The following is a 25,833-nucleotide window of genomic DNA, read 5'->3' as shown; positions in this document are numbered from 1 at the left end:
AATCTAAAAATTTATACAAAAGAAAATACATTCTGACCAAGTAGGGTTTATCACAAGACTGAAAGATTAGTTTAACATTTGATCAGTGTAATTCATCATATTAACAGTATAAACAAGATAAAAAAGAATGTGTTCATTTCTTTTTTTTTGAGACGGAATTGCTCAGGCTAGAGTGCAGTGACACACTCACTCCAACCTCTGCCTCCTGGGTTCAAGCAATTCTCTTGCCTCAGCCTCCCAAGTAACTGGGATTACAGGCACCCGCCACCGTGCCCAGCTGATTTTCGTATTTTTAGTACAGACAGTGTTTCACTATTTTGCCCAGGCTGGTTTCGAACTCCTGACCTAGTGATCCACCAGCCTTGGCCTCCCAAAGTGCTGGGATTACAGGTGTGAGCCACCGCGCCCAGCCATGAATGTGTTCATTTCAATAGATGTAATGCTAATTTTGTTTAGATACTCACTTTAAGTTTTCTAATTCCTGTTTTCTCAGTGGAGAAGAAGGTGGAGCTGGAATGAATTTATCTCCATCATGGCTTTTACTGCTAAAACAGAGGTAAGAGTCTTAATTATGAAGAGCAACAAATACAAAATTAAATGTAAAATTTTGTTTCCCTATCCTTACTCCCAACTTTTCTTTTTCTTTTTTCGAGACAGTTTTGCTCGTCGCTCAGGTTGGAGTACAATTGCACAATCTCGGCTCGCTGCAACTTCAGCCTCCCGGGTTTGAGTGATTCTCTTGCCTCAGCCTCCCGAGTAGCTGGGATTAAAGGCGTGCACCACCACACCTAGCTAATTTTTTGCGCGTTTCACCATGTTAGCCAGGCTGGTCTTGAACTCCTGACCTCAGGTGACCCACCTGCCTTGGCCTCCCAAAGTGCTGGGATTTACAGGGATGACCCACCTCACCTGGCCTCCCATCTAACTTTTTACAACAAAAGTGTAAAAGAGTTAAACAATGGAAATGCTTAGTAATTTGGTAGCACTAACATGTTAAAGCTATATTGTATATTAGTTTCTTCCCCAATACTGCTTTAAAAAATCTCTAACTGAAAACAGTATCTTTACTATAGAAAGGAAATAACTCAAAACTTTCACACATTTCTCATTATTCTAATTCCCCTGACCCCTCACCCCCGCCTTTTCTTGAGACTGGGTTTTTGAGACTCTGTTGCCCAGGCTGGAGTGCAGTGTGGCATGATCATAGCTCACTGCAGCTTCAAAACTCCTGGGCTCAGGCAATCCTCCTACGTCAACTTCCCAAGTAGCTGGGACTAATGGTGCCCGGCTTCGAACTCCTAGCCTCAAGCAATCCTTCAGCCTTGGTCTCCCTTAGCACTGGGATTACAGGTGTAAGCCATCATGCCTGGCCCAAATTTTTTATAGTAAACATGTATCGACTACTATTATAATCAAGAAAAAACGCCGGGATGTGAGACGTAAGTTTAAAGATGCCATGTATAAAAAACAGAATTTCCTGCTGGGTGTAGTGGCTCGTGCCTGCAATCTCAGCACTTTGGGAGGCTGAGGAGGGTGGATCACTTGAGGTTAGGAGTTCAAGACTGTCCTGGACAATGTGGCAAAATCCTATCTCTACTAAAAATACAAAACTTAGCCGGGCATAGTGGCGCTGTGCCTATAATCCCAGCTACTTAGGGGGCTGAGGCAGGAGAATCGCTTGAGCCTGTGAGGCAGAGGTTGCAGTGAGTTGAGATCGTGCCACTGCATTCCAGCCTGGGCGACAGAGGGAAAGAAAGGAAAGAAAGGAAAGAAAGGAAAGAAAGGAAAGAAAGGAAGAAAGGAAGAAAGGAAGAAAGAAAGAAAGAAAAAAGGCAGAATGCCCTATATATAAAATGTTATTTGTTTTGTCCTTACAAAGTTCTCCCAATTTCCATAGAGTCACATAATTTTTATTTATTTTAAATTTTTTTTGAAGAGATAGGGCCTTGCTATGCTGCCCAGGTTAGACTTTAACTCTTGGCCTCCTCCAGTACCCTGCCCAGATTTGCATAGTTTTGAATTTATACTAGAAAACCAGAAACATATAAAAATATTCTGGAGGTTAGTGATTATATTAGGCAGAATATAAGAAGAACTATGAGCAGCTTTAGGAGTTAAGTGTTTATTTTATTTTATTTTATTTTATTATTATTATTTTTTGAGACGGAGTCTCGCTCTGTCACCCAGGCTGGAGTGCAGTGGCCGGATCTCAGCTCACTGCAAGCTCCGCCTCCCAGGTTCCCACCATTCTCCTGCCTCAGCCTCCCGAGTAGCTGGGACTACAGGCGCCCACCACCTCGCCCGGCAATTTTTTTGTATTTTTTAGTAGAGACGGGGTTTCACCGTGTTAACCAGGATGGTCTCGATCTCCTGACCTCGTGATCCACCCGTCTCAGCCTCCCAAAGTGCTGGGATTACAGGCGTGAGCCACCGCGCCCGGCCAAGTGTTTATTTTAATAATTTTTTTGTTTTTTTGAGACGGAGTCTCATTCTGTCACCCAGGCTGGAGTGCAGTGGCATGATCTTGGCTCACTGCAACCTCTGCCTCCCGGGTTCAAGTGATTCTCTTGCCTCAGCTTCCCTAGTAGCTGGGATTATAGGTGCCCGCCACCAGGCCTAGCTAATTTTTGTAGTTTTTGTAGAGATGGGGTTTCACCATGTTGGCCAGGCTGGTCTTGAACTCCTAACCTCAAGTGATCCACCCACCTTGGCCTCCCAAAGTGCTGGGATTACAGGCATGAGCCACCACACCTGGTCAATTTTTTCTTTTTTAAAGCTGTCTGACAACAGGACTTCTTAAAAATATCCCTGTTGTCAATGAAAAACTGATATTTTCTTTTTTTTTCTTTGAGATGAAGTCTGGAGAGCAGTGGCACAATCTTGGCTCGCTGCAACCTCTGCCTCCTGGGTTCAAGCGATTCTCTTGCCTCAGCCTTTTACAGGCATGAGCCACTGCATCCGGCCAAAACTGCTACTTTCTACTTTTCTTTTTCAAGGATCTCTCCTAACTTAGCCTTCACCTTACTTCTCTCTTCCAGAAAGACTCAGAAACATAAATGCTTTCCTCTCTTGTTATGCAAAACAGAGAATTTCAGAAATTTAGGTTGAAGAATTTAGGAATTTACTTAAAGAACAAAAGGGTTTACTAAAGAAGTCCTGAAAGGATTTTGCCAAGGGAGGTCACAAGGATTAGAATACCTGCAAGTTTCACTGCTTTCGCTGCTCTCTGTGTTCCCACCTAATTGATTACTATTTTTAGACCCATTTTCCTGCTTTGGATCTTGCTGTTCTTCAGGTAGCAGCAACAAGGCATTTCTGAGACATATGGCTGCAAACTCCATACTGGCTACAGGAATGGCCGAAGACTGCCCATCACTTAAAAGAACAAAACCAAATTAGCTAAGTGGATAAAAGATTTAAAAATAAGGCTTTTTTTATTATGAGGAATAAAACCAATCGATTATAAATGAAAGCTATGCCTTTTAATAGGTAGAAATGTTAATATAAGCAGTTGTGAAAGCATGCTAAACAACCTAAATCCTAAGTATAGGTTGCAAATAGTATAAATAATGGTTTGCAAGTATATAAATTACATACACGGTGTCTCTAGGAATGAGACCAAGGAGAGACAATTTGATGTATATCACAATGTTAATGTTAACATACTAGAGAAACTGCAGACAAGGGCAACTGTAATGAGGGCAAGAAGTATATTAAGAATGGGATGAAAGGGAAGAGAATAGATTTTCACATTTGAGCCTTACTTTGTTTGATCCTTGCTTTCAAAAATGCCTCTATACACTTTGAAACAGCAACATTACTTTTTGTCTTATAATTTCATTGACACTTTATACAACTTTCTGTTGGTTTGATATACCCAAATAGAATCTTTATTAGGGAAAAATAAAATTTTGAAAAGTAGTAACAACTTTGAAATTGCTTTAAAACTTTGAAATGCTTTATCATAATAGTTTTAAAAAATATTCGTGCATCATAGTTTAACTAAATAAATTAAGACTAAATTATCGTGTATCAGATATTTTCTATACTTTGGAAATACTTTTAAATGGCAGAGAACAATTTTGTTCTTTGACAAAAACAAATTAAGGCAGTTAATTATTTGCAAAGTTTGCCACTTTACAAATAATGGCAATTCCAAATTGTCTAACGAATGTTATACATGTGACAGCTTCTATACTGCTTTGGTTGCTTTATGTTTTCATACACCTTTTTTCTTCGAATAGTAAGAATTCACTTTCATGTATTTTCAATCCTAGGGAACTATAAGAAAATACCTAAATGAAAAGTATCAATGATAACCAAAACTACATAAAAAGGAGATACCAAGATGCCCTCTTCTGGACATTCTTAATAATGGCACTGAACAGACTAGGGTTTCCTAGGCCATCAATAATTACAGTACCCATGGATGTAATAAACCAAAATCACGTTAGATAACATTCACTATGGACCTATATATGAGGGTCTGTTTGTTGAAATAGCAATAAACCTAGTTACAAAGCGGGTACTCCTATGCAATGATAAATCCTAAGCATACTTTTATATGTAAGTAACATTATGTAAACTAGTATTAAATATATATACTTTTTCTTTGCAAAATACTTACTTATAAACAGTATTCTGTATAGACTGTGATGCCAAAACTATTTTACGATGATAGCCTTGACCAACAATAGACTGTACAATTCCTTTTTTGCTGGGAAGGCCTTTAGTTTCTTGTTCAGAGGTCTACAAAATACAAATAATTTCCAGTAAATTCAAGGGAATTGTAAGATGTGGTATAAAAAATGGGGGAATACCTGTCACAATTACTCTAAATTTAAGAAAGTTCTTAAAATCAATGAGGACTTTTTTTGGTGATAACGGAAACATGTTTGGTATTAGTGGAAAAAGTACATAAGGCTGAAAATCTGGGATATATGCTACTTTTTGTTTACATGAGATTCGAGAAAATTCTAAGAACAAAATCCAATTCAATTATGTCCCAAAAATTTATTTAGAATTATTTACTTAGAATATTCTATACCTCCAGTGCCATGCTACATATTACAGGTACTTTGACATTGACTAAGGAAAATGAGAGCCCAAAATACAGTGTAAAAGAAAAGTGAAGCAGCTCCACTTCCTAAAACACAGATCATTTCCTTCTTAATTCAAATTATTAATTACATTGTCAACAATATATGAACTTTAAAAAGCTGTACATGGTAAAAATTTACATGGACACAATACTTGCCTTCTAGGACATTAAAATCCGCAAACCAAATGAATAAACATTAAACTGAAAACAATAAAAGCTACTTACACATACATGTTTACTTTATGATATCTGGTTAAGATATATTATCTCACGACAGAGCTCACAGTGATAATTTCATTTATCACCCCCCCTTCATTCTAAGTCTCTAATTTGGTTGGGTGCAGTGGCTCATGCCTGTAATCCCAGCCCTTTGGGAAGCTGAGGCAGGAGGATCGCTTGAAACCAGGAGTTCCAGACCAGCCTGGGCAACGTAGTAAGACCCTGTATCTACCTTTTTTTTTCTCCTTTTTCTTTTTTTTTTTTAAAGACAAGGTCTGGCTCTGTTGCCCAGGATAGAGTACAATGGCATGATCTCGGCTCACTGCAACTTCTACCTCCTGGGCTCAAGTGATCCTCCTGCTTCAGCCTCCCAAGTAGCTGGGACTACAGGTATAGGTGTGTGCCACCATGACCGGCTAATTTTTCTATTTATTTTTTTAGAGACAGGGTTTTACCAAGTTGCCGAGGCTGGAATTTCTTTTTTTTTTTCTTTTCTTTATTTTTTTAGACACGAGTCTCACTCTGTCGCTCAGGGTTGGGTGCAGTGGTGTAGTCTTGGTTCACTGCAACCTCCACCTCCTGGGTTCAAGTGATTCTCTTGCCTCAGCCTCCCGAATAGCTAGGATTACAGGCACCTGTCACCAGACCTGGCTAATTTTTGTATTTTAGTAGAGACAGGGTTTGACCATGTTGGCCAGGTTGGTCTCAAACTCCTGACCTCAAGTGATCCACCCGCCTCGGCCTCCCAAAGTACTGAGATTACTGGTGTGAGCTACCGCGTCCAGCCAGGAAAAATCTTTTATTATTATTATTATTATTAAGATGGCGTATCACTCTGTCGCCCAGGCAGGAGTGCAGTGGCACAATCTTAGCTCACTGCAGCCTCCATTTCCCAGGTTCAAGCGATTCTGCTGCCTCAGCCTCCTGAGTAGCTGGGACTACAGGCGTGCACCACTGTGCCCAGCTAATTTTTGTATTTTTTTAGAGATGGGGTTTCACCGTGTTGGCCACGCTGGTCTTGAACTCCTGACCTTGTGATCCACCCGCCTTGGCCTCCCAAAGTGTTGGGATTACACATGTGAGCCACTGTGCCTGGCCCGAAATTTTTTTTTTTTTTAGAGTCTTGCTCTGTCGCCCAGGCTGGAGTGCAGTGGCACAATATTGGCTCACTGCAAACTGTCTCCTGGATTCACGCCATCCTCCTGCATCAGCCTCCCGAGTAGCTGGGACTACAGGCGCCCGCCACCACGCCCGGCTAGTTTTTTGTATATTTCGTAGAGATGGGGTTTCACCATGTTAGCCAGGATGGTCTGGATCTCCTGACCTCATGATCTGCCCGCCCTGGCCTCCCAAAGTGGTGGGATTATAGGCATGAGCCACTGTGCCCGGCCCCGAAAGACCTTTTTAATTTTTTTTTTTTTTTTTTTTGAGGAGTCTCATTCTATCACCCAGGCTGGAGTGTAGTGGTGTTATCTTGGCTCACTACAACCTCTGCCTCCCGGGTTCAAGCAATTCTCCTGCCTCAGCCTCCCAAGTAGCTAGGACTACAGGTGGGTGCCACCACACTCAACTAATTTTTTGTATTTTTAGTTTCACCATGTTAGCCAGGATGGTCTTGATCTCCTGACCTCCTGATCCAGCCGCCTCAGCCTCCCAAAGTGCTGGGATTACAGGCATGAACCACCACTCCAGGCCAAATCTTTTTTAATTTAAAAAATAAAACTGGCTGGGTGCGGTGGCTCAAGCCTATAATCCCAGCACTTTGGGAGGCCGAGACGGGCAGATCACGAGGTCAGGAGATCGAGACCATCCTGGCTAACACGGTGAAACCCCGTCTCTACTAAAAAAAATACAAAAAACTAGCCGGGCGTGGTGGTGGGCGCCTGTAGTCCCAGCTACTCGGAAGGCTGAGGCAGGAGAATGGCGAAACCCGGGAGGCAGAGCTTGCAGTGAGCTGACATCCGGCCACTGCACTCCAGCCTGGGTGACAGAGCGAGACTCCGTCTCAAAATAAAATACTAAAATAAAATAAAATAATAAAATAAAATATAAAATAAAATAAAATAAAATAAACTAAGCTGGGCAAGGTGGCTCACACCTGTAATCCTAGCACTTTGGGAGGCTGAGGCAGGTGGATCGCTAGAGCCCAGGAACTCGAGACCAGTGTGGGTAATGTGGTGAAACTCCATCTCTACAAAGAAATACAAAAATTAGCCAGGTGCGGTCATGCATGCCCCAGCTAGTAGGGAAGGTGAGGTGGGAAGACCACTTGACATCAGGGAGGTCGAGGCTGCAGTGAGCCATGATCATGCCACTGTACTCTAGCCTGAGTGACAGAGTGAGACCCTGTTTGAAAAATAAAATAAAACAAGTCTCTAATTTACCTGCAGGTGGAATCCCAAGTAGTTATCTTATAATGAAATCCAAATTATCACATACCAGAACAAACTGGAGTCAATCAATATGAATTTGCAAAAGTAATCTCTGCCCTGCAAAGTCTTTTCTCTAAACACAAATGTTTCTGTACTGTTACTTATTGCTTCTGAATGTAACTTATTATAGTTGCACTTCCACACATGACTTTTAATAAAGAACATACTACACAGTGCTAAAAAATACAATAAAACTGCTCTGATCAAAACTAGTTATATGTAGAGAATGCCATGCAATATTAATGAAAAAGTGGATATTTTAAACCATTATTGTGAGGACTTCCATTCTGACTTATTTTCCTAGTCGTGGTGATAAATTTACATTGATTCATCTATATTCTCTTGTCTTATTACTAAGGCCATGAAAACTGATCCAAATGGCCAGATCTGAAGATGTAACAGATGAAAACAAACTGGCCCATGGTAGAATGTTCGGAACTAAAAAACATACAATAATCCATACCTTCAATTACCAATAGCCGGAAAGTGTGCCAGATCAGTTTTAAGGTAAAAGGATCATACATAATTAAAATATTGAGACTATTTTTGTTTAGCAGATCTTTTCCCATATATTATACACTGCCCAGGTAAATATAAGCCTTGCCTCTGACAAGTCTAAAATAATACGTACCAGATATTCAGGACAAAATGTCCTCCTTAGCATAAACAAGTTAATTTTTTTAAATCCAAAATGAATTTATTTCTGAAAGTACAAACTGCTTTGTTCAGCATACCTCCTGTCCTGACTTAACAGATTTTATGAAATTTTATTTGGAGTTTACAATTACTCCTGTTGCGATTTGTCCTCTGATTTTATTAGTGTTTTGGGCTTGTTTTTACTGTTTTTTAGGTTACCCTAAAGTTCTTTTTTAGGGGGAAAAGCACAGACAAAGATATTACTGGTGGCAAGTTTCCTATTAGCAGCACAAATTTTGTGTGTTCATGAAGTTATGGCAATCAAAAGTCATCTTCACCATTTTAAAAAAATTACAAATTTACAACTTTTCTAGAAAAAAAAAAAACAGGACTAGCAGCATATTAATATGGAAAATACTTATCCTCCCCTCCCGCTCCTTCTCCTCTAGGCGGAGTGGGGGAGACCTTGTAAGCTCAATGGCTTTGTAGAACAAACACAATCCCAAAAGTACTATTTCTAAAACCAGTTAATTTAAAAAGAAAATATTAAACTTTACAAAACTAGGGAGTTACTTTTTTCTTTTCCCAGAAAAAAGTAACACCCTGGTTTCCAGTAAATACCAAAGAAAGGCCCCCAACACTTAAATTTATAAACAGATTGAAGAGAACAGGCAATTTCTATTTGCTTCTTTTATCTTTAAGAAGTACAAATTCTACCTAGAACTGTTTATCAGTTAAGAATTAACCAATAAGAAAGTTGTCTTTTAAAAAGCAAACTATAATTAAATAATTAAAGTCTTTCAAAGACAAATCACTCATCTCTTCCTCTATTGGTATACTCAAATCATAAACTACCTAAGTACCATGTATGAAAACTAGCAAACACACTTCTTTAATCCCCTTAGTTCTTGTACTTCTCAGAAACTGCTGTGCAGCAGGAGAGCCTCAACATCACCTATGGCAGGCATGCAAGGTAAAACCTCCAGGTATCATACCTTCCCAATGTTTCACAGCAAGGGCAGGGGGTGCGGTAGCAAATGGAAGATACACATATCTGGTAATTCTGATACAACCCATCTTTCCCCTATCTCCTATTGATCCCTCCCAAATTGAAATTCAAAAGGCTTCCACCAACTGCCATTTGGAGATAATCTAAGCATGGACATCAATGTAAACTAGCCTATTCTCACAGCTACCATGGGCAATCATGTGTCAGAGAGAAACAGCCTGTTGTAATCCATAAACTCTGTATCATTTACTGAAACCAAAGTAAAACTCTCAGGCATTGAAGGAAATGCAATTCTTTCCACATTGCATTATCAGACCTTTTCTTTTTTTTTGAGACCGAGTCTCGTTGCCCAGGCTGGAGTGAGGCTGGAGTGCAGTGGCGCGATCTTGGCTCACTGCAAGCTCCGCCTCCCGGGTTCACGCCATTCTCCTGCCTCAGCCTCCCGAGTAGCTGGGACTACAGGCGCCCGCCACCACGCCCGGCTAATTTTTTGTATTTTCAGTAGAGACGGGGTTTCACTGTATTAAACAGGATGGTCTCGATCTCCTGACCTCATGATCTGCCTGCCTCGGCCTCCCAAAGTGCAGGGATTACAGGCGTGAGCCACCAGCCCGGCCAAAACCTTTTCTAATCATCAGGCTACACAACACTATTATGCCAGCAGATGGCATGGCTCCTGACCCCTGGAGCAGCTAGCAGACCACTGTTCCAACATACATGACTTTATCACTGGCTTCAACTCTTTAATGTTGCCACACTTACTTACCAAGAATGAGAATGTTAACAAATGACTTTATAAATTTTTATTTTTTTTGAGACAGGGTCTTGCTCTGTTGCCTAAGGTGGAGTGCAGTGGCTCTATCTGGTCTCACTCCAACCTCCACCTCCCAGGCTCAAACAATCTTCCCACCTCGGCCTCTTGAATAGCTGGGACTACAGGCACTCGCTGCCACACCTAATAATTTTCTGTAGAGATATGGGTGTCTCACTGTGTTGTCTAGTCTGGTCTTGAACTCCTGAGCTCAAGTGATCCACCCACGTCGGCCTCTCAAAGTGCTTGGATTATAGGCATGAGCCATTACGCCTGGCCATCAAATGACTTTCTGAAACTAAATTTTTTTTCACCAATGGTTAAGGAAGACTACATACACATTTCACTGAAATCAAAAGAAAAGAATGACCATCATCATTCTCTTTTTAACCTTCACGCCTGTAATCCCAGCACTTTGTAATTCCAGCACTTAGGGAGGTTGAGGTGGGTGGATCACCTGAGGTCAGGAGTTCAAAACCAGCCTGGGCAACATGTTGAAACCCCATCTCTACTAAAAATACAAAATTAGCTGGGCATGGTGGCATGTGTATGTAGTCCCAGCTATTCGGGAGGCTGAGGCAGGAGACTCGCTTGAATCCTGGAGGTGGAGGTTGCAGTGAGCCGAGATTGTGCCATTGCACTCCAGCCTGGGCACAAGAGAGAAACTCCGTCTCAAAAAAAAAAAAAATTAAAAAAAAAAAAAAAAAAAGAGCATGATGTCTTATGTATGTTTCCAAGGTTCTTTTTTTCTGTAACATTCCATGTAGTAAGTGGGGGGAAGATAGGGTTCAAAAAGATACCCAAGTAGCACTCACCCCCTTATTGGCAGCAATGCAGCATTCAGCCAGCCGTAGCCAGAGGCGAGGATTTGCATGATAAACCTGAACAGCTTCAATCAGACATTCGAAGGCAGCAAGAGGCCTTCCAATGTGAAGAAGCTGAATTCCACAGTTATACAGCAACTCATATCTCTTATTGGTTAGTAACGTACACATGGGTCTTCCTGAAAATTTTTTGCCTAGTGATAAAAATTAGATAAGAATACATCATTAGATTTAAAGTAATAGTAACCTTGAAAACATTTACTCCATTAAGTACTTAGACACTACCATGTTTAACACCAATAATCCTGATCTGAGTTATAACGGCTCTCAACAATGGTGGTCTCCGTCCTCAACCCCACAAATATTCTCCAGAGTCATCTCAGTTGTCTATACTGGCAGAGCCAGAGATGTCTCTTCTCATTTGCCAGCTCCTCAGGCAACAAAGCTCCAGGAAGGGCAAAGCTAAGAGATGGGACCCACTCTCACTCCTTTGAACCTTATACTACTTTTCTACATTTTTACTTTATTCTCTTTTATTTTTTACTTTTATTTTTGTAGAGATGGGGGTCTCACTATGTTGCCCAGGCTGGTCTTGAACTCCAGGACCGAAGTGATCCACCTTGGCCTCCCCTAAATGTTGGGATTACAGGCATGAGCCATCTTGCCTAGCCAACATTTTTAGAGTCTGTATGAAGTGTCCACTTTTTAAAATTTTTGGCTGGGCTCAGTGGCTCACGCCTGTAATCCCAGCACTTTGGGAGGCCAAGGAGGGTGGATTACAAGGTCAGGAGTTCAAAACCAGCCTGGCCAACACAGTGAAACCCCGTCTCTACTAAAAATACAAAAATTAGCCAGGCATGGTGGAGGGTGCCTGTAGTCCCAGCTACTTGGGAGGCTGAGGCAGGAAAATTGCTTGAACCTGGGAGGTGGAGGATGCAGTGAGCCAAGATCACACCACTGCACTCCAGCTTGGGCAACAGAGTGAGACTTCGTCTCAAAAAAATAAAATAAAATAAAACAAAAATTTCATCTTGGTTGGCCGGGTGCGGTGGCTCAAGCCTGTAATCCCAGCACTTTGGGAGGCCGAGACGGGCGGATCACGAGGTCAGGAGTTCGAGACCATCCTGGCTAACATGGTGAAACCCCGTCTCTACTAAAAACTACAAAAAAGCTAGCCGGGCGAGGTGGTGGGCGCCTGTAGTCCCAGCTACTCGGGAGGCTGAGGCAGGAGAATGGCGTAAACCCAGGAGGCGGAGCTTGCAGTGAGCTGAGATCCGGCCACTGCACTCCAGCCCGGGCCACAGCGAGACTCCGTCTCAAAAAAAATTTCATCTTGGTTAACTAATTGCCATGTGTTATCATCTATTCAATGTTTCAGTCAACCTTGATTTATAATACATTTGGCATCAATTAAATAGGTTATTATTATTACTATTTTTGAGACAGAGTCTCGCTCTGTCGCCCATGCTGGAGTGCAATGGCGCCATCTCGGCTCACTGCAAGCTCCGCCTCCCGGGTTCACGCCATTCTCCTGCCTCAGCCTCCCGAGTAGCTGGGACTACAGGCGCCCGCCACCACGCCCGGCTAATTTTTTTGTATTTTTTAGTAGAGACGGGGTTTCACCGTGTTAGCCAGGATGGTCTCTATCTCCTGACCTCGTGATCCACCCACCTTGGCCTCCCAAAGTGCTGGGATTACAGGCGTGAGCCACCACACCTGACCTAAATAGGTTATTATTTTTAAAAGCTAAATAATTGTTTGATTTTAGGCATTTCAGATCAAGGATCCGTATGATAATATATATTAAAGGATCAATGTGAGGAAATTGCTTAAAGACTGTCAGATGCTGCCAGTAGTATCACATGTAAAACTCTGCAAAGAATCTATAATAAGCCATGCACAGTGGCTCATGCTTGTAATTCCAGTACTTTGGAAGACTGAGGTGGGAGGATCACTTAAGCCCAGGAGTTCCAAACCAGCCTGGGCAACACGGCGAAACCTCATCTTTACAAAAAACACAAAAATGAGCCAGGTACAGTGGCATGTGTCTATAGTCCCAGCTACTCAGGAGGCTGAAGTGGGAGGGTCACTTGAGCCCAGGAGACAGAAGTTGAAATGAGCTGAAATTGCACCATTGCACTCCAGCCTGGGTGACAGAGCTAGACTCTGTCTCAAAAAAAAAAAAAAAAAAATCTGTAATAAACCTAGTTTGGCACAGTCATGTTGTGACTAATCAAACATTCTGTTATATAACATTACCACAGGGAATTATTCATTTTCAAATCGATGAAAAATGGAATGCAACTTAAATTTCTGGAAAATTCAAAATTACTCTTAACACCTTGTTATTGCTATTCAAAGTAGCATTATCTATTAAAAATCCCCAGAGCCAAACTTGTTGGGTAAGATCAGAGTTAACTATATGTAAGTATATATGGTGGGTATTTTAACCACATTCATGCTGTTTAAATCATGCTTTTCTGCTGTAGTAAATACAAACTGTACCCCAGTACTGGGCTTACCTGGATCAGTGCTACCTGCACTGAGCTGTGCACAGACATTATCATTCTCCTGCAGAGCCTTTTTAAAGTAGAATATTCCCAAATTGTGCTTGCTCATGGCAAAATGGATGCAACCAAGGTTATTCCAGAACATGCATCTCAAGCATTCACCTGAAAAAAATGCAAATAAATTTGTCCACAGAAAATTTTCAATGTTGGTGTCCCTCAGACAAGAATTGGGCTCATCTTGCATGAGTTAACACTGTTACCATTTCACTTACTTCTTAAAGAACAGTTCACAAGCTATTTGAAATTTAGGAAATTTCTGAAAAATTTTAAAACTCCTCTTAAAATCTATTTTGTTAAAGTTGATAACAATTATTTTTAAAAACCAGTCTTATTTTGTTAGTCTAATTTTGTACCGATTTTTTTTTTTCCTTTTTAAAAACAATTTTTAAAACAAACGGGGTCTCACTATATTGCCTACCCTGGTTTCAAACTCCTGGGCTCAAGCAACACCTTCCACCTTGGCTTCCCAAAGTTCTGGGATTAGAGGCATGAGCCACCATGCCCAGCTAATTTTTAGTAACTGTAGACAAATGATACAAAAATGCAAAAGATAAAATATGTTCATCAGTAATATAATGTATACGCATTGCATCCACCAATGAAATATTATGCAGAAATTAGAAACAAGGAAGCAAGTATATATGGAAACAACCAAAGTATATTAAGTGAATAGCAAGAATATATAGAAAAGAACAGAGTGAGTCTGGGTACAGTGGCTCACACCTGTAATCCCAGCATTTTGGGAGGCTGAGGAAGGTGGATCACTTCGGGTCAGGAGTTCGAGATCAGCCCAGCCAACAAGGTGAAATGCCACCTCCACTAAAAAACACAAAAATTAGCCGGGCATAGTGGAGGGTGCCTGTAATCCTAGTTGCTCGGGAGGCTGAGGCAGGAGAATTGCTTGGGCCTGGGGGCCGGAGGCTGCAGTGAGCCAAGATCGCACCACTGCACTCCAGCCTGGGTGACAGAGTAAGACTCTGTCTCAAAGAAAAAAAAAAAAAAAAAAAAAAAAGAACAGAACAGAGGCTTGTTAAACCGTAAGTCTCTACTGATTTTAATTTACACTTCTTTAAATACCATTGCAGCTAAGCATCTTCTCATGTTTGGGAATTTGTATTTTTCAGCCTGTGTTGCCTCTTCTTGTCTTTCACCCTTATTTTTTTTTTCTTTCTCTGAGACAGGGTCTCATTCTGTCGCCCAGGTTAGAGTGCGGTGGCATAATTAGGGCTCACTGCAGCCTCGACCTCCTGGGCTCAAGCAATCCTCATGCCTTGGCCTCCTAAGTACCTGGGACTACAGGCGTGGGCCACCATGCCCAGCTAATTTTTTAATTTTTTTGCAGAGATAGGGTCTCATTTTGTTGCCCAGGCTGGTCGCAAACTCTTGGAATCAAGTGATCCTCCTGTCTCGACCTCCTAAAGTGCTGAAATTACAAGCGTGAACACCATTCCTGGCCGATCTATTTCTTTCTTTCTTTTTTTTTTTTTTTTTGAGACGGAGTCTGGCTCTGTCGCCCACGTTGGAGTGCAGTGGCCGGATCTCAGCTCCCTGCAAGCTCCGCCTCCCGGGTTTACGCCATTCTCCTGCCTCAGCCTCCTGAGTAGCTGGGACTACAGGCACCCGCCGTCACGACCGGCTAGTTTTTTGTATTTTTTTAGTAGAGACGGGGTTTCGCCGTATTAGCCAGGAGGTCTCGATCTCCTGACCTCGTGATCCGCCCGTCTCGGCCTCCCAAAGTGCTGGGATTATAGGTTTGAGCCACCGCGCCCGGCCTATTTCTTTATTTGGTTACAGATGTTTTTTCTGTTGGTTATTAGTTGTTTTGTATGTTATAGAAACCTTCTGTCACATCTGTTTCAAATATTCCTGCCCACCTGTTTGTCATCTGTTTTGTGACTTTGTTCAGTATGTATATGTGTGTTTACATTTTTAATCATAAAACGTTTAGCATTTTAATGTGGTCAAATTTAGCAATGCTTTTTTTTTTTTTTTTTGCAATGAAAGGCCTCACATATTTATTACTGAACCCAGCCAACCAACGCATTCATAATAGATTCAGAGAGGAAAATACGTCGAACTCTCCAGAGAGTGGTGACATTTTCAGTTTGATATGGTAATGTGATCGTGACCTTCAGACAGCACAAATATATGTGCCATCTCATGTGCAGTTCCTTACAGACCCAGCTTGGTTCTTCTCCAATGTCTCCTTTTGGAGTTGTACCTTATTTTATTTCCAGTTTTCATCCGAATCCACTGGGGAATGGGACGATTTTGCTTTTGTTTCTTGGCCAGGAATCGCTTAATCCTGAAAGTCTTGTGAGAAGACATGGCGAGAAGTGGAGGCAAGAACACACCACGATGGCGGAGAAAGGAAAAGAGCTAGCAATGCTTTCTAAACGCTATGGTACTTAGATTTAGATTTTGGAAAATGTTTACTCAAGCCTTCCCCATCACAAAATTAAAATATTCATCCAAGTTTTGTCTTACTGCTTTTATTTATTTTTAAATGTTAATCCTTCATCTCTCTGAATTTTATTTTGGTGTAATGAAAGTAATCTAAGCTTTAATGTTTTTTCTTTTTTTTTTGAGACGGTGTCTCACTCTGTTGTGCAGTAGCGCAATTTCAGCTCACTGCAACTTCCGCCTCCTGGGGTCATGCCATTCTCCTGCCTCAGCCTCCCCAGTAGCTGGGACTACAGGCGCCCGCCACCCCACCTGGCTAATGTTTTGTATTTTTAGTAGAGACGGGGTTTCACCATGTTAGCCAAGATGGTCTCGATCTCCTGGCCTCCTGATCTGCCTGCCTTAGTCTCCCAAAGTGCTGCAATTAGAGGTATGAACCACCGCGCCCGGCCTTTGATATTTTTTTTCTAAACAGCTACCCAAACATTCCAAAACAACGGCCCTTAATGGTATAAAATGCCTGACTAGAATGACAAAATTAATAATCAGGATATTTATTGTTTAGCACTAAAAACTAAAGGTAATCTTCTGACATGTTTTTAAATTAAGCAATGACAATATTTAAAAAAGAAACACAAGGCTGAGCTCGGTGGGTCACGCCTGCAATCCCAGCATTTTGGAATCCTAAGTAGCTGGGATTTCAGGTGCACGCCATCATGCCTGGCTAATTTTTGTATTTTGTGTAGAGACGGGGTTTCTCCATGTTGGCCAGGTTGGTCTTGAACTCCTGACCTCAAGTGATATGTCAGCCTCGGCCTCCCAACGTGCTGGGATTATAGGTGTGAGCCACCATGCCTGGCCATCTTTATTTATTAATTTATTTTCAGAGACAAGGCCTTGTTCTGTTGCCCAGGCTGGAGTGCAGTGGCATGATCATGATTCACTGTAGCCTCGAACTCCTGGTCCTCCTGCCTTGGCCTCCCAAAGCATAGAATTACAGGCATGAGCCACCGCTTCCAGCTCCTACCTCCAATTAAGATTGACAATGTCAATACTGACATCTACATCAAGAAAATCCTAAGCAAAAATTTCTCAAAGTATATTATCTTTTTAGTTTGAGGGATCATTGTATGTTGTGTGTTAGTGGACCTCTGAGGAGAAACTATGACAATGAAAACAAAACACTAAAATCGAGCAGAATTAGAAATGGGAATTTATAAGAGAAATAATACCCACAAGAGAATTATAAGGAACAAAGTGCCCTTCTCCATCTTCCATCACTCCTGTGAACTGAAAGGGTAAATAGGGGAAGATCTGAGTATGTTTGCATGTGTATTCTGTGTGTGTATCTGAATAGAATCCAAAATAAAACAAGACAAAACAAACCAAAAAACATATTGTCTGCATTTTGAACTTGAGGCAAAACATACATTTTCAACAGTTTATCCTCATTTCTTGAATAAGTGATTTTCCTTCTCCTGCCCCATCAAATACTGATGATATAAACCTAAATGACAGTCACAATTTTTACTTTCATGTTACCATTAATATCAAGGGATTTATAAGACTTTTTAAATAGAAGAATATGTAATAATACTTATTTTCCTAGCTTTATAGAAAGATTTTTGATATAGTTAATGATCTAAATAAGTCATATTAATTGGGTAAGTTACAGAAAAAAAATTATATTATTAACTGCCTTTATGGCAGATAGAAATAAAAACATTATATTATTTACTTAAAAGATCTCACTTTTCTGGTACAGACAGTAATTCACTAAAAAAAAAAAAAAGAAAGAAAGAAAGAAAGAAAAAAAAAGTCTCACTTTACAAAGCAAAAGTCCAAGGATCTTATAAAAACAAATTAAAGGGCCAGGTGTGGTGGCTCATGCCTGTAATCCCAGCACTTTGAGACGCTGAGGCGGGTGGGTCACTTGAGGTCAGGAGTTCGATACAGCCTGGGCAACATGGTAAAACCCTGTCTCTACCAAAAAATACAAAAATTAGCTGAGCATGTGGTGCGTGCCTGTAGTCCCGGCTACTCAGGAGGCTGAGGTGGGAGAATCGCTTGAACCCGGGAGGGAGGTGGAGGTTGTAGTGAGCCAAGATGTTGCCACCACTGCACTCCAGCTTGGGCAACCGAGAAAGACTCTGTCGGAAGGAAGGAAGGAAGGGAGGGCAGAGAGGGAAGGAAGGAAGTGAAGGAGGGAGGGAAAAGAAAAGAAGGGAAAGAAGGAAGGAAGGGAGGGAGGGAAAAGAAAAGAAAAGAGGGGAAAGAAGGAAGGAAGGAAGGGCGGGAGGCGGGCAAGTCAGGTTAAAGAAAAAAGAAAAGCTATCTGGGCCAGGCACAGTGGTGCACACCTGTAATCCTAGTACTTTGGGAGACTGAGGTCGGCAGATCACTTGAGCCCAGGAGTTTGAGATCAGCTTGGGCAACATAATGAGACCTTGTTTCTACAATAAGTAAGCCAGGCATGATGGTGCATGCCTACAGTCCCAGCTACCTGGGAGGCTGAGGTGGGAGGATCACTTGAGCTCAGGAGGTTGAGGCTGTAGTGAGCTGTGATTGTGGCTCTGCACTCAGCCTGGGCGACAAAGCAAGACTATTTCAAAAAAAAAAAAAGAAGGTGCGGGGAGGGGAGGAAAGTGATCCAACCTGGAAAAGTAAAAAAAGGAAAGAAAGCAAAGTAAAAGCAAGAAGTAATGAGGTTTCTTCTAAAGTAGAAACAGGATGGAAATTTTTACAGCAGAAATATTAAAACATTTTCATTAAAAATGAGCATAAATCACTCAAAAGACTGGGTGTTGGGAGATGGACAAGCAAGAAGGGGTACAAGAGTCAGGCAAAAAAAAGTTAAAATTTCACAATTTTCTTTTACCTGTTTTCATGAATCCTGGATGCTCAGCAATGTTTGAACTATTTAATAGCTTCACGGCTTTTCGATAATTACCTCTTAAGTACTCAAAATTGCTTTTAAGAAAGAGAGAGGGTGCAGACTGTAGAGAAAATATAAAAGTTACTGATAATTTGTTTTCAGATGCCTAATGTAAGATCTTAATTATACTGTTGTACTGACGTGTTCAAAACCATAAATGAATTAAGTCATAGTCACAAAAAACTATATAGTCTCTAAATGTTTCATTGCTCTCACAATCTAAAAAATTGAACCTGTAAGAGAGCACTTTGTAAAAAGAATTACTAAGGGTCCACCTGAAAAAATAAGTATAGGTATATGTGTATGTATAAGAATACAGTCTGGGCCAGGCACGGAGGCTCAAGCCTGTAATCCCAGCACTTTGGGAGGCCGAGGTGGGCGGATCACGAGGTCAGGAGATTGAGACTATCCTGGCTAACACGGTGAAACCCAGTCTCTACTAAAAATACAAAAAATTAGCTGGGCATGGTGGTGGGCGCCTGTAGTCCCAGCTACTCGGGAGGCTGAGGCAGGAGAATGGCGTGAACCTGGGAGGCAGAGCTTGCAGTGAGCCGAGATCACACCACTGCACTCCAGCCTGGGCGACAGAGCGAGACTCCGTCTCACGAAAGAAAAAAAAAAAAAGAATACAGTCTGTAGATTATCAACTGATTGTGTTCCATCTACTATACTACTAACTGAAAACCAATTTGACAGCACGATCTACGTCCTTCATTTTAGTAGTTATTAGAGAGACTGGTGATCTTTCTTACTTTTTAGGATACAAATGCACTTTTCATTAGCACCTACAGAGATATAAATAATCAAATACTTTCCAAACAGGAAAAAAAAAGCGTCGTTCTACAAATGGAAGAATTTTTCTTTTTTTTTTTTTTTTTGAGACGGAGTCTTGCTCTGTCGCCCGGGCTGGAGTGCAGTGGCCGGATCTCAGCTTACTGGAAGCTCCGCCTCCCGGGTTTACACCATTCTCCTGCCTCAGCCTCCAGAGTAGCTGGGACTACAGGCGCCCGCCACCTCGCCCGGCTAGTTTTTTTTTGTATTTTTAGTAGAGACTGGGTTTCACCGTGTTAGCCAGGATGGTCTCGATCTCCTGACCTCGTGATCCGCCCGTCTCAGCCTCCCAAAGTGCTGGGATTACAGGCTTGAGCCACCGCGCCCGGCTTGGAAGAATTTTTCAACAGAATGCCTTATTGGTAAGCACTAATCTTGCTATTCCAAAGATCACATTTTGAATAGTAGATCACCTTTCACTTCTCCTAAGAATCCTCATGGTGGAGGACCCTCTAGATAGTACTACTTGTTTAGAGTACAAAAGCATGCAGAGAGCTCTGGAGACTAAACATCCATCCAGGAGGACCTCTAGAATCCTGACTGATTGATTGATTGACTGAGACGGAGTCTTGCTCTGTCGCCCAGGCTGGAGTACAGTGACACCATCTCAGCTCACTGCAACCTCCACCTCCTGGGTTCAAACAACTCTCCTGCCTCAGCCTCCTGAGTAGCTGGGACTACAGGCGCATGCCACCACGCCTGGCTAATTTTTGTATTTTTTTTTTTTTGTTTTTGAGGCGGAGTCTTGCTCTGTCGCCCGGACTGGAGTGCAGTGGCCGGATCTCAGCTCACTGCAAGCTCCGCCTCCCGGGTTTACGCCATTCTCCTGCCTCAGCCTCCCGAGTAGCTGGGACTACAGGCGCCTACCACCTCGCCCAGCTAGTTTTTGTATTTTTAGTAGAGACGGGGTTTCACCGTGTTAGCCAGGATGGTCTCGATCTCCTGACCTCATGATCCACCCACCTCGGCCTCCCAAAGTGCTGGGATTACAGGCTTGAGCCACCGCGCCCGGCCTAATTTTTGTATTTTTAGTAGAGGTGGGGTTTCACCATGTTGGTCAGGCTGGTCTCGAACTCCTGACTTTGGGATCCGCCTGCCTCAGCCTCCCAAAGGGCTGGGATTACAAGCATGAGCCACTATGCTCGGCCTAATTTTTTTATTTTAGTAGAGATGAGGTTTCCCCATGTCGGCCAGGCTGGTCTCGAACCCCTGACCTCAGGTGATTTGTCTGCTTCACCCTTCCAAAGTGCTGGGATTACAGGCATCAGCCATCACACCTGGCCTATTTATTCACTTAATTTAGCAACAGGCTTTCCTTCTAAATCCTAGTTTATCCTTTGCTCTGCCTCCCGCCCATCCCAAAGGTCTGGTTACTAAGGAAACAAGGGCTTTCAGCACTTATCCTTAGTGGTATCTATTCCTCCTGAAGTTTTCGCTGATTTAGGATGATGAATTATAATAATTTTCATTTGTCTTTCCTCTATGACTATGGTTTCCTTTAAAGCAGGAATTATGTCTTTTATCATTTAAAAAAAAGGTTTGATAATGGCTGGCTTGCTGGCTGGCTCACTGGGCTTCTCCCTCTTAGGCTCTGGTCTAGGCCACAATTGTTATAAAAAATCACTAGTGGCCGGGCGCGGTGGCTCAAGCCTGTAATCCCAGCACTTTGGGAGGTCGAAATGGGTGGATCACAAGGTCAGGAGATCGAGACCATCCTGGCTAACACGGTGAAACCCCGTCTCTAATAAAAAAAATACAAAAAAACTAGCCGGGCGATGTGGCGGGCGCCTGTAGTCCCAGCTACCGGCAAGGCTGAGGCATGAGAATGGCGTAAACCCGGGAGGCGGAGCTTGCAGTGAGCCGAGATCGCACCACTGTACTCCAGCCTGGACGACACAGCGAGACTCCGTCTCAAAAAAAAAAAAACAAAACACTAGCATATTAACTAACTCAGTGACTAATCTGGATCCTGCCTGAGATTTTTAACCATATTTTCTCATGGCTTTATACTTCTAAATTTATAGTTTTCCTAGAAGCATCAAGATTGTTCACAATTCTGTTTCTTTCCTATACCATCTTAAAAATTATCAATGAAAGATTAGGGTGGAGGGAGTGGAAGGAAGAAGTAATTCTATCTCAAATACTTTAGTACTAGTTAAATTGAAGGTACTGTCAAGCCAAAAGTCATTTGGAAGGGGCAGGTTTTGGCTACAACTTGACTGTTAGATTTTTAATAATTTTTTTTTTTTTTTTTTGGACATGGTCTCACCCTGTCACCCAGGCTAGCCTGCAATGGCACAATCTCAGCTCACTGCAACTTCTGCTTCCCGGGTTCAAGCGATCCTCCCACTTCAGCCTCCCCAGTGGCTCAGTGTCTGGGACTACAGGCACACACCACCACACCGGCTAATTTTTGTATTTTTAGTAGAGACAGGGTGTCATCATGTGGGTCAGGCTGGTCTTGAACTCCTGACCTCAGGTGATCCTCCCACCTCAGCCTCCCAAAGTGCTGGGATTACAGGTGAGTCACCATGCCTGGCCATAAATGTTTTGAATATAATACTAAAAAATTCTAAAATAACCTAAACGTCTAATATTAGCAAAATGTTTAAGTGAATTGTGATAAACCAGTCACAGAACAATAGGCAGTTATTTAAAATGGTGGTTTTGAAGGTTACATAAAAAAGTGCTTGTTGTAATTTTAAGTAAAAAAAAATTAAACTACAGACACAGTATTACTACTACTTCCCAACTTTAAAATAGCAAGGTTCATATCTGGCAGTATATATAACAGACTAAGATAAATTATTTAAAACTGACAAATACCCATAGTCTAAATAAGAAAGACACAAATTGAAAAACAAAAGTACAGAAGAAACTTACATTTCCAGCTGTGTTCATGACTGACTTGATTTCCCTTTTACATGCTTTCAGAGACTTCATTTGGATATAAGCTCGTACTTTGTACTGTCAAAGTGAAAATGTTACTACGTTAAGACTATGGTGGATTTATATAAAGTTTTACTTTCTAGTTAGGAAAATTAAACCCAATCTATTTACAACATAGTTATACTAATTACTTGCTAAAACAAGTTTGCAATTTTAGAAAATATGCTATTTTCTTTTTTTTTTTGGAGGCGGAGTCTTGCTCTGTCCCCCGGACTGGAGTGCAGTGGCGGGATCTCAGCTCACTGCAAGCTCCGCCTCCCGGGTTCACGCCATTCTCCTGCCTCAGCCTCCCAGGTAGCTGGGACTACAGGCGCCCCGCCACCTCGCCCGGCTAGTTTTTATATTTTTAGTAGAGACGGGGTTTCACCGTGTTAGCCAGGATGGTCTCGATCTCCTGACCTCGTGATCCACCCGTCTCGGCCTCCCAAAGTGCTGGGATTACAAGCTTGAGCCACCGCGCCCGGCCAAATATGCTATTTTCAATGTACTCTGAATATACTTCAAAATACCAAAATCATGGTAGAATAAAAACTTGGCCAGGTGTAGTGGCTCACGCCTGTAATCCCAGTACTTTGGGAGGCTGAGGCAGGTGGATCACCTGAGGTCAGGAGTTTGAGACCAGCCTGGCCAATATGGTAAGACCCTGTCTCTACTAAAAATACAAAAAATTATCTGGGTGTGGTGACGCACGACTGTAATCCCAGCTACTCAGGAAGGCTGAGGCAGGAGAATCACTTGAACCTGGGAGGCGGAGGTTGCAGTGAGCCGTGATCACGCCACTGTACTGCAGCTTGGGTGACAGAGCGAGACTCCATCTCAAAAAACAAACAAACAAGGCCGGGCGCGGTGGCTCAAGCCTGTAATCCCAGCACTTTGGGAGGCCGAGACGGGAGGATCACGAGGTCAGAAGATCGAGACCATCCTGGCTAACACGGTGAAACCCCGTCTCTACTAAAAATACAAAAACTAGCCGGGCGAGGTGGCGGGCGCCTGTAGTCCCAGCTACTCCGGAGGCTGAGGCAGGAGAATGGCGTAAACCCGGGAGGCGGAGCTTGCAGTGAGCTGAGATCCGGCCACTGCACTCCAGTCCGGGCGACAGAGCGAGACTCCGCCTCAAAACAAACAAACAAACAAAAAACTTCAATACTCAAGTTCCAGGCAAAAATCCTATCAATCTTCTTCTGCACATGGCTAATGATGACTTTTTAAAATTCCAGTTGATTTTATCATGCAGTACATCCCCATGCCATTTCTCTCAAACTTTATTTATAGAGCAATTTAAATAAATTATATTATCCTCTTAAGCAAAATATATTTAGGATAAATGTGCTTCAAAACTACAATACTTCAAAAGACAAACAAATACATGCACCTTGAATTACTGACTGCTTCCAATGATCTATCTCATTGCTTCATTTGTCCTAACTACAATTAAATGTATGTGATGCATTGCCCCCCTTTAAAATTTACGCTACCTGATGTATCTTTGATTTTGCAGCTTCTATTAGAGCTCCACTTTCAGCTTTATGATTAGATCCATCTTTGTTGTTGTTATTACCAGTCTGCAGGGTGATGAGACAAAGTTTATCAACATTAAGTATTTTTGACCATAATTTAAATCAGCGATTTCCAAGTGAGGTAACCTAAATTACCTAGAGAGCATTTTCAAAATGTAGAATTTGTGGGGCATCGTGGTTCATGCCTGTAATCCCAGTACTTTGGAAGGCTGAGGTGGGCGGATCACTTGAGCCCGGGAGATTGAGACCAGCTTGAGTAACATGGCAAAATCCCATCTCTACAAAAAATACAAAAATTAGCTGGGCATGGTGGCATGTACCTGCAGTCCCAGCTACTCAGGAAGCTGAGGTGGGAAGATTGCCTGAGCCCAGGAGATTAAGGCCGCAGTGAGCCGCAACTGTGCTACTATACTCCAGCCTGAGGTGGCAGAGTAAGACCCTGTCTTTAAAAAATGCAGAATCCCAGGTCCCACTCCTAGAGACTGAGGTTCAGTAGTCTAGAGTGGGTGACAGGAAGCTCTACTCATGAGCTCACAGTAGAACGTAATGATGAGCTGGTTTTATTTATTTACTAAGTTTAATGTTTCATAGACACGGGGGTCTCCCTATGTTGCCCAGGCTCATCTCAAACTCCTGGGCTCAACTGATTGTCCTGCCTTGGCCCCTCAAAGTGCCAGGATTACAGTCATGAGCCACTGTGGCCAGCCTGGGCTTGCTTTAAAAAGCATGAATATTACTTTAAGCAGAACTCAGATTATCTTTCTAAAACCCAGAACAGATCCACCCACTTCTTAAAACTTTCTCTGTTATGAATACTGCCAATCACATCAAATTTGAACTTTCTAGTATTCAAAGTTCTTCAAGCTATCACTCACACTCACATTGCCAACATCATCTCCCACTGCTCTCCTTTGCATTTCTCCGGTACTGTCCATTTCATTACCAGAAAGGTCTCCAGCACGCCATAAGCTCATACCTTTTGTGATATTCTCTGCCAGGCTGGTTATCCTGCTCTAACCCTCCTTTTCTGACTTGTCAAACTATTAACCATCTTCCAAGGCCAAAACAAGCATCCAAATTCCTTTGAAATATTCCCTAACCTCTTTCACCTCTTTCCTCCCTTGTCCATGAACAGATGTTGCCCAATTTATCTCTTCCTAGACCTGAGATCCTGGAAAGCAAGGACTGCAATGTTTGTTTGTTTTGTCCCCTTAGTACCTAACAGAGTACCTTAGAACCTGGCAGCGCACATAAGCATCTACTAAACTAAATTATGTTTAATCAAATATTACAAGTACTGAATATAAATATTTTACTACGTAATGTTTCGGTATAATGCTAAGGTTATTCAACTGAAATCCCTTATGAATACACACTTAAATTGAAAAAAATAATGCCAGATGTTTATTTTCTTTTTAAACCTCAAGAATGTGCACAGGTAAAAAGGTATTTACAATGTTTCCTGCGAACACTCCTTTTAAAACAAAGGGGCAGAAAAAGGAAGAAAGAAGGGTCATCCCTTGATAACCAGAAGCACAGGCAAAAGAAAAAACATGAGACTCAGGATGTACTCATACTGGGCACCACGTCTCTCAC

The 25,833-nt window shown here is 42.1% G+C and overlaps 2 protein-coding genes across 7 annotated transcripts in view; both read right to left on the bottom strand.

The window, feature by feature from the left end:
• Positions 1-337: 337 nt before the first annotated feature.
• The window catches only part of CNOT10 (CCR4-NOT transcription complex subunit 10), a 61,620-nt gene continuing 36,124 nt past the window's right edge, over positions 338-25,833 (bottom strand). The window contains exons 7-14 of one of the 6 annotated variants that reach the window (XM_026455680.2): positions 24,196-24,282; positions 22,655-22,738; positions 18,884-19,001; positions 13,555-13,704; positions 11,024-11,226; positions 4,628-4,749; positions 3,199-3,375; positions 338-542 (exon numbers count right to left, since the gene is read on the bottom strand). In XM_026455680.2, the coding sequence (XP_026311465.1) occupies positions 461-542; positions 3,199-3,375; positions 4,628-4,749; positions 11,024-11,226; positions 13,555-13,704; positions 18,884-19,001; positions 22,655-22,738; positions 24,196-24,282 (1,023 nt within the window). In that variant the 3' untranslated portion in view covers positions 338-460. Of the gene's footprint in view, positions 546-3,198; positions 3,376-4,627; positions 4,750-11,023; positions 11,227-13,554; positions 13,705-18,883; positions 19,002-22,654; positions 22,739-24,195; positions 24,283-25,833 lie in introns of all 6 variants that reach the window. The other 5 variants (XM_026455682.2, XM_026455679.2, XM_026455683.2 and 2 more) reach the window with 5 other exon arrangements.
• Positions 15,580-15,993, bottom strand: LOC111550127 (60S ribosomal protein L39). Its single transcript, XM_026455685.2, has one exon. The coding sequence runs from the start codon at positions 15,928-15,930 to the stop codon at positions 15,775-15,777; it is 156 nt and encodes a 51-aa protein (XP_026311470.1). The 5' UTR covers positions 15,931-15,993; the 3' UTR covers positions 15,580-15,774.

Source organism: Piliocolobus tephrosceles, chromosome 2, assembly GCF_002776525.5.
Source record: "Piliocolobus tephrosceles isolate RC106 chromosome 2, ASM277652v3, whole genome shotgun sequence".
Taxonomy (NCBI): Eukaryota; Metazoa; Chordata; class Mammalia; order Primates; family Cercopithecidae; genus Piliocolobus; species Piliocolobus tephrosceles.
Note: the sequence above shows the minus strand (reverse complement) of the source record. Positions and strands in the feature narration are given on the sequence as shown.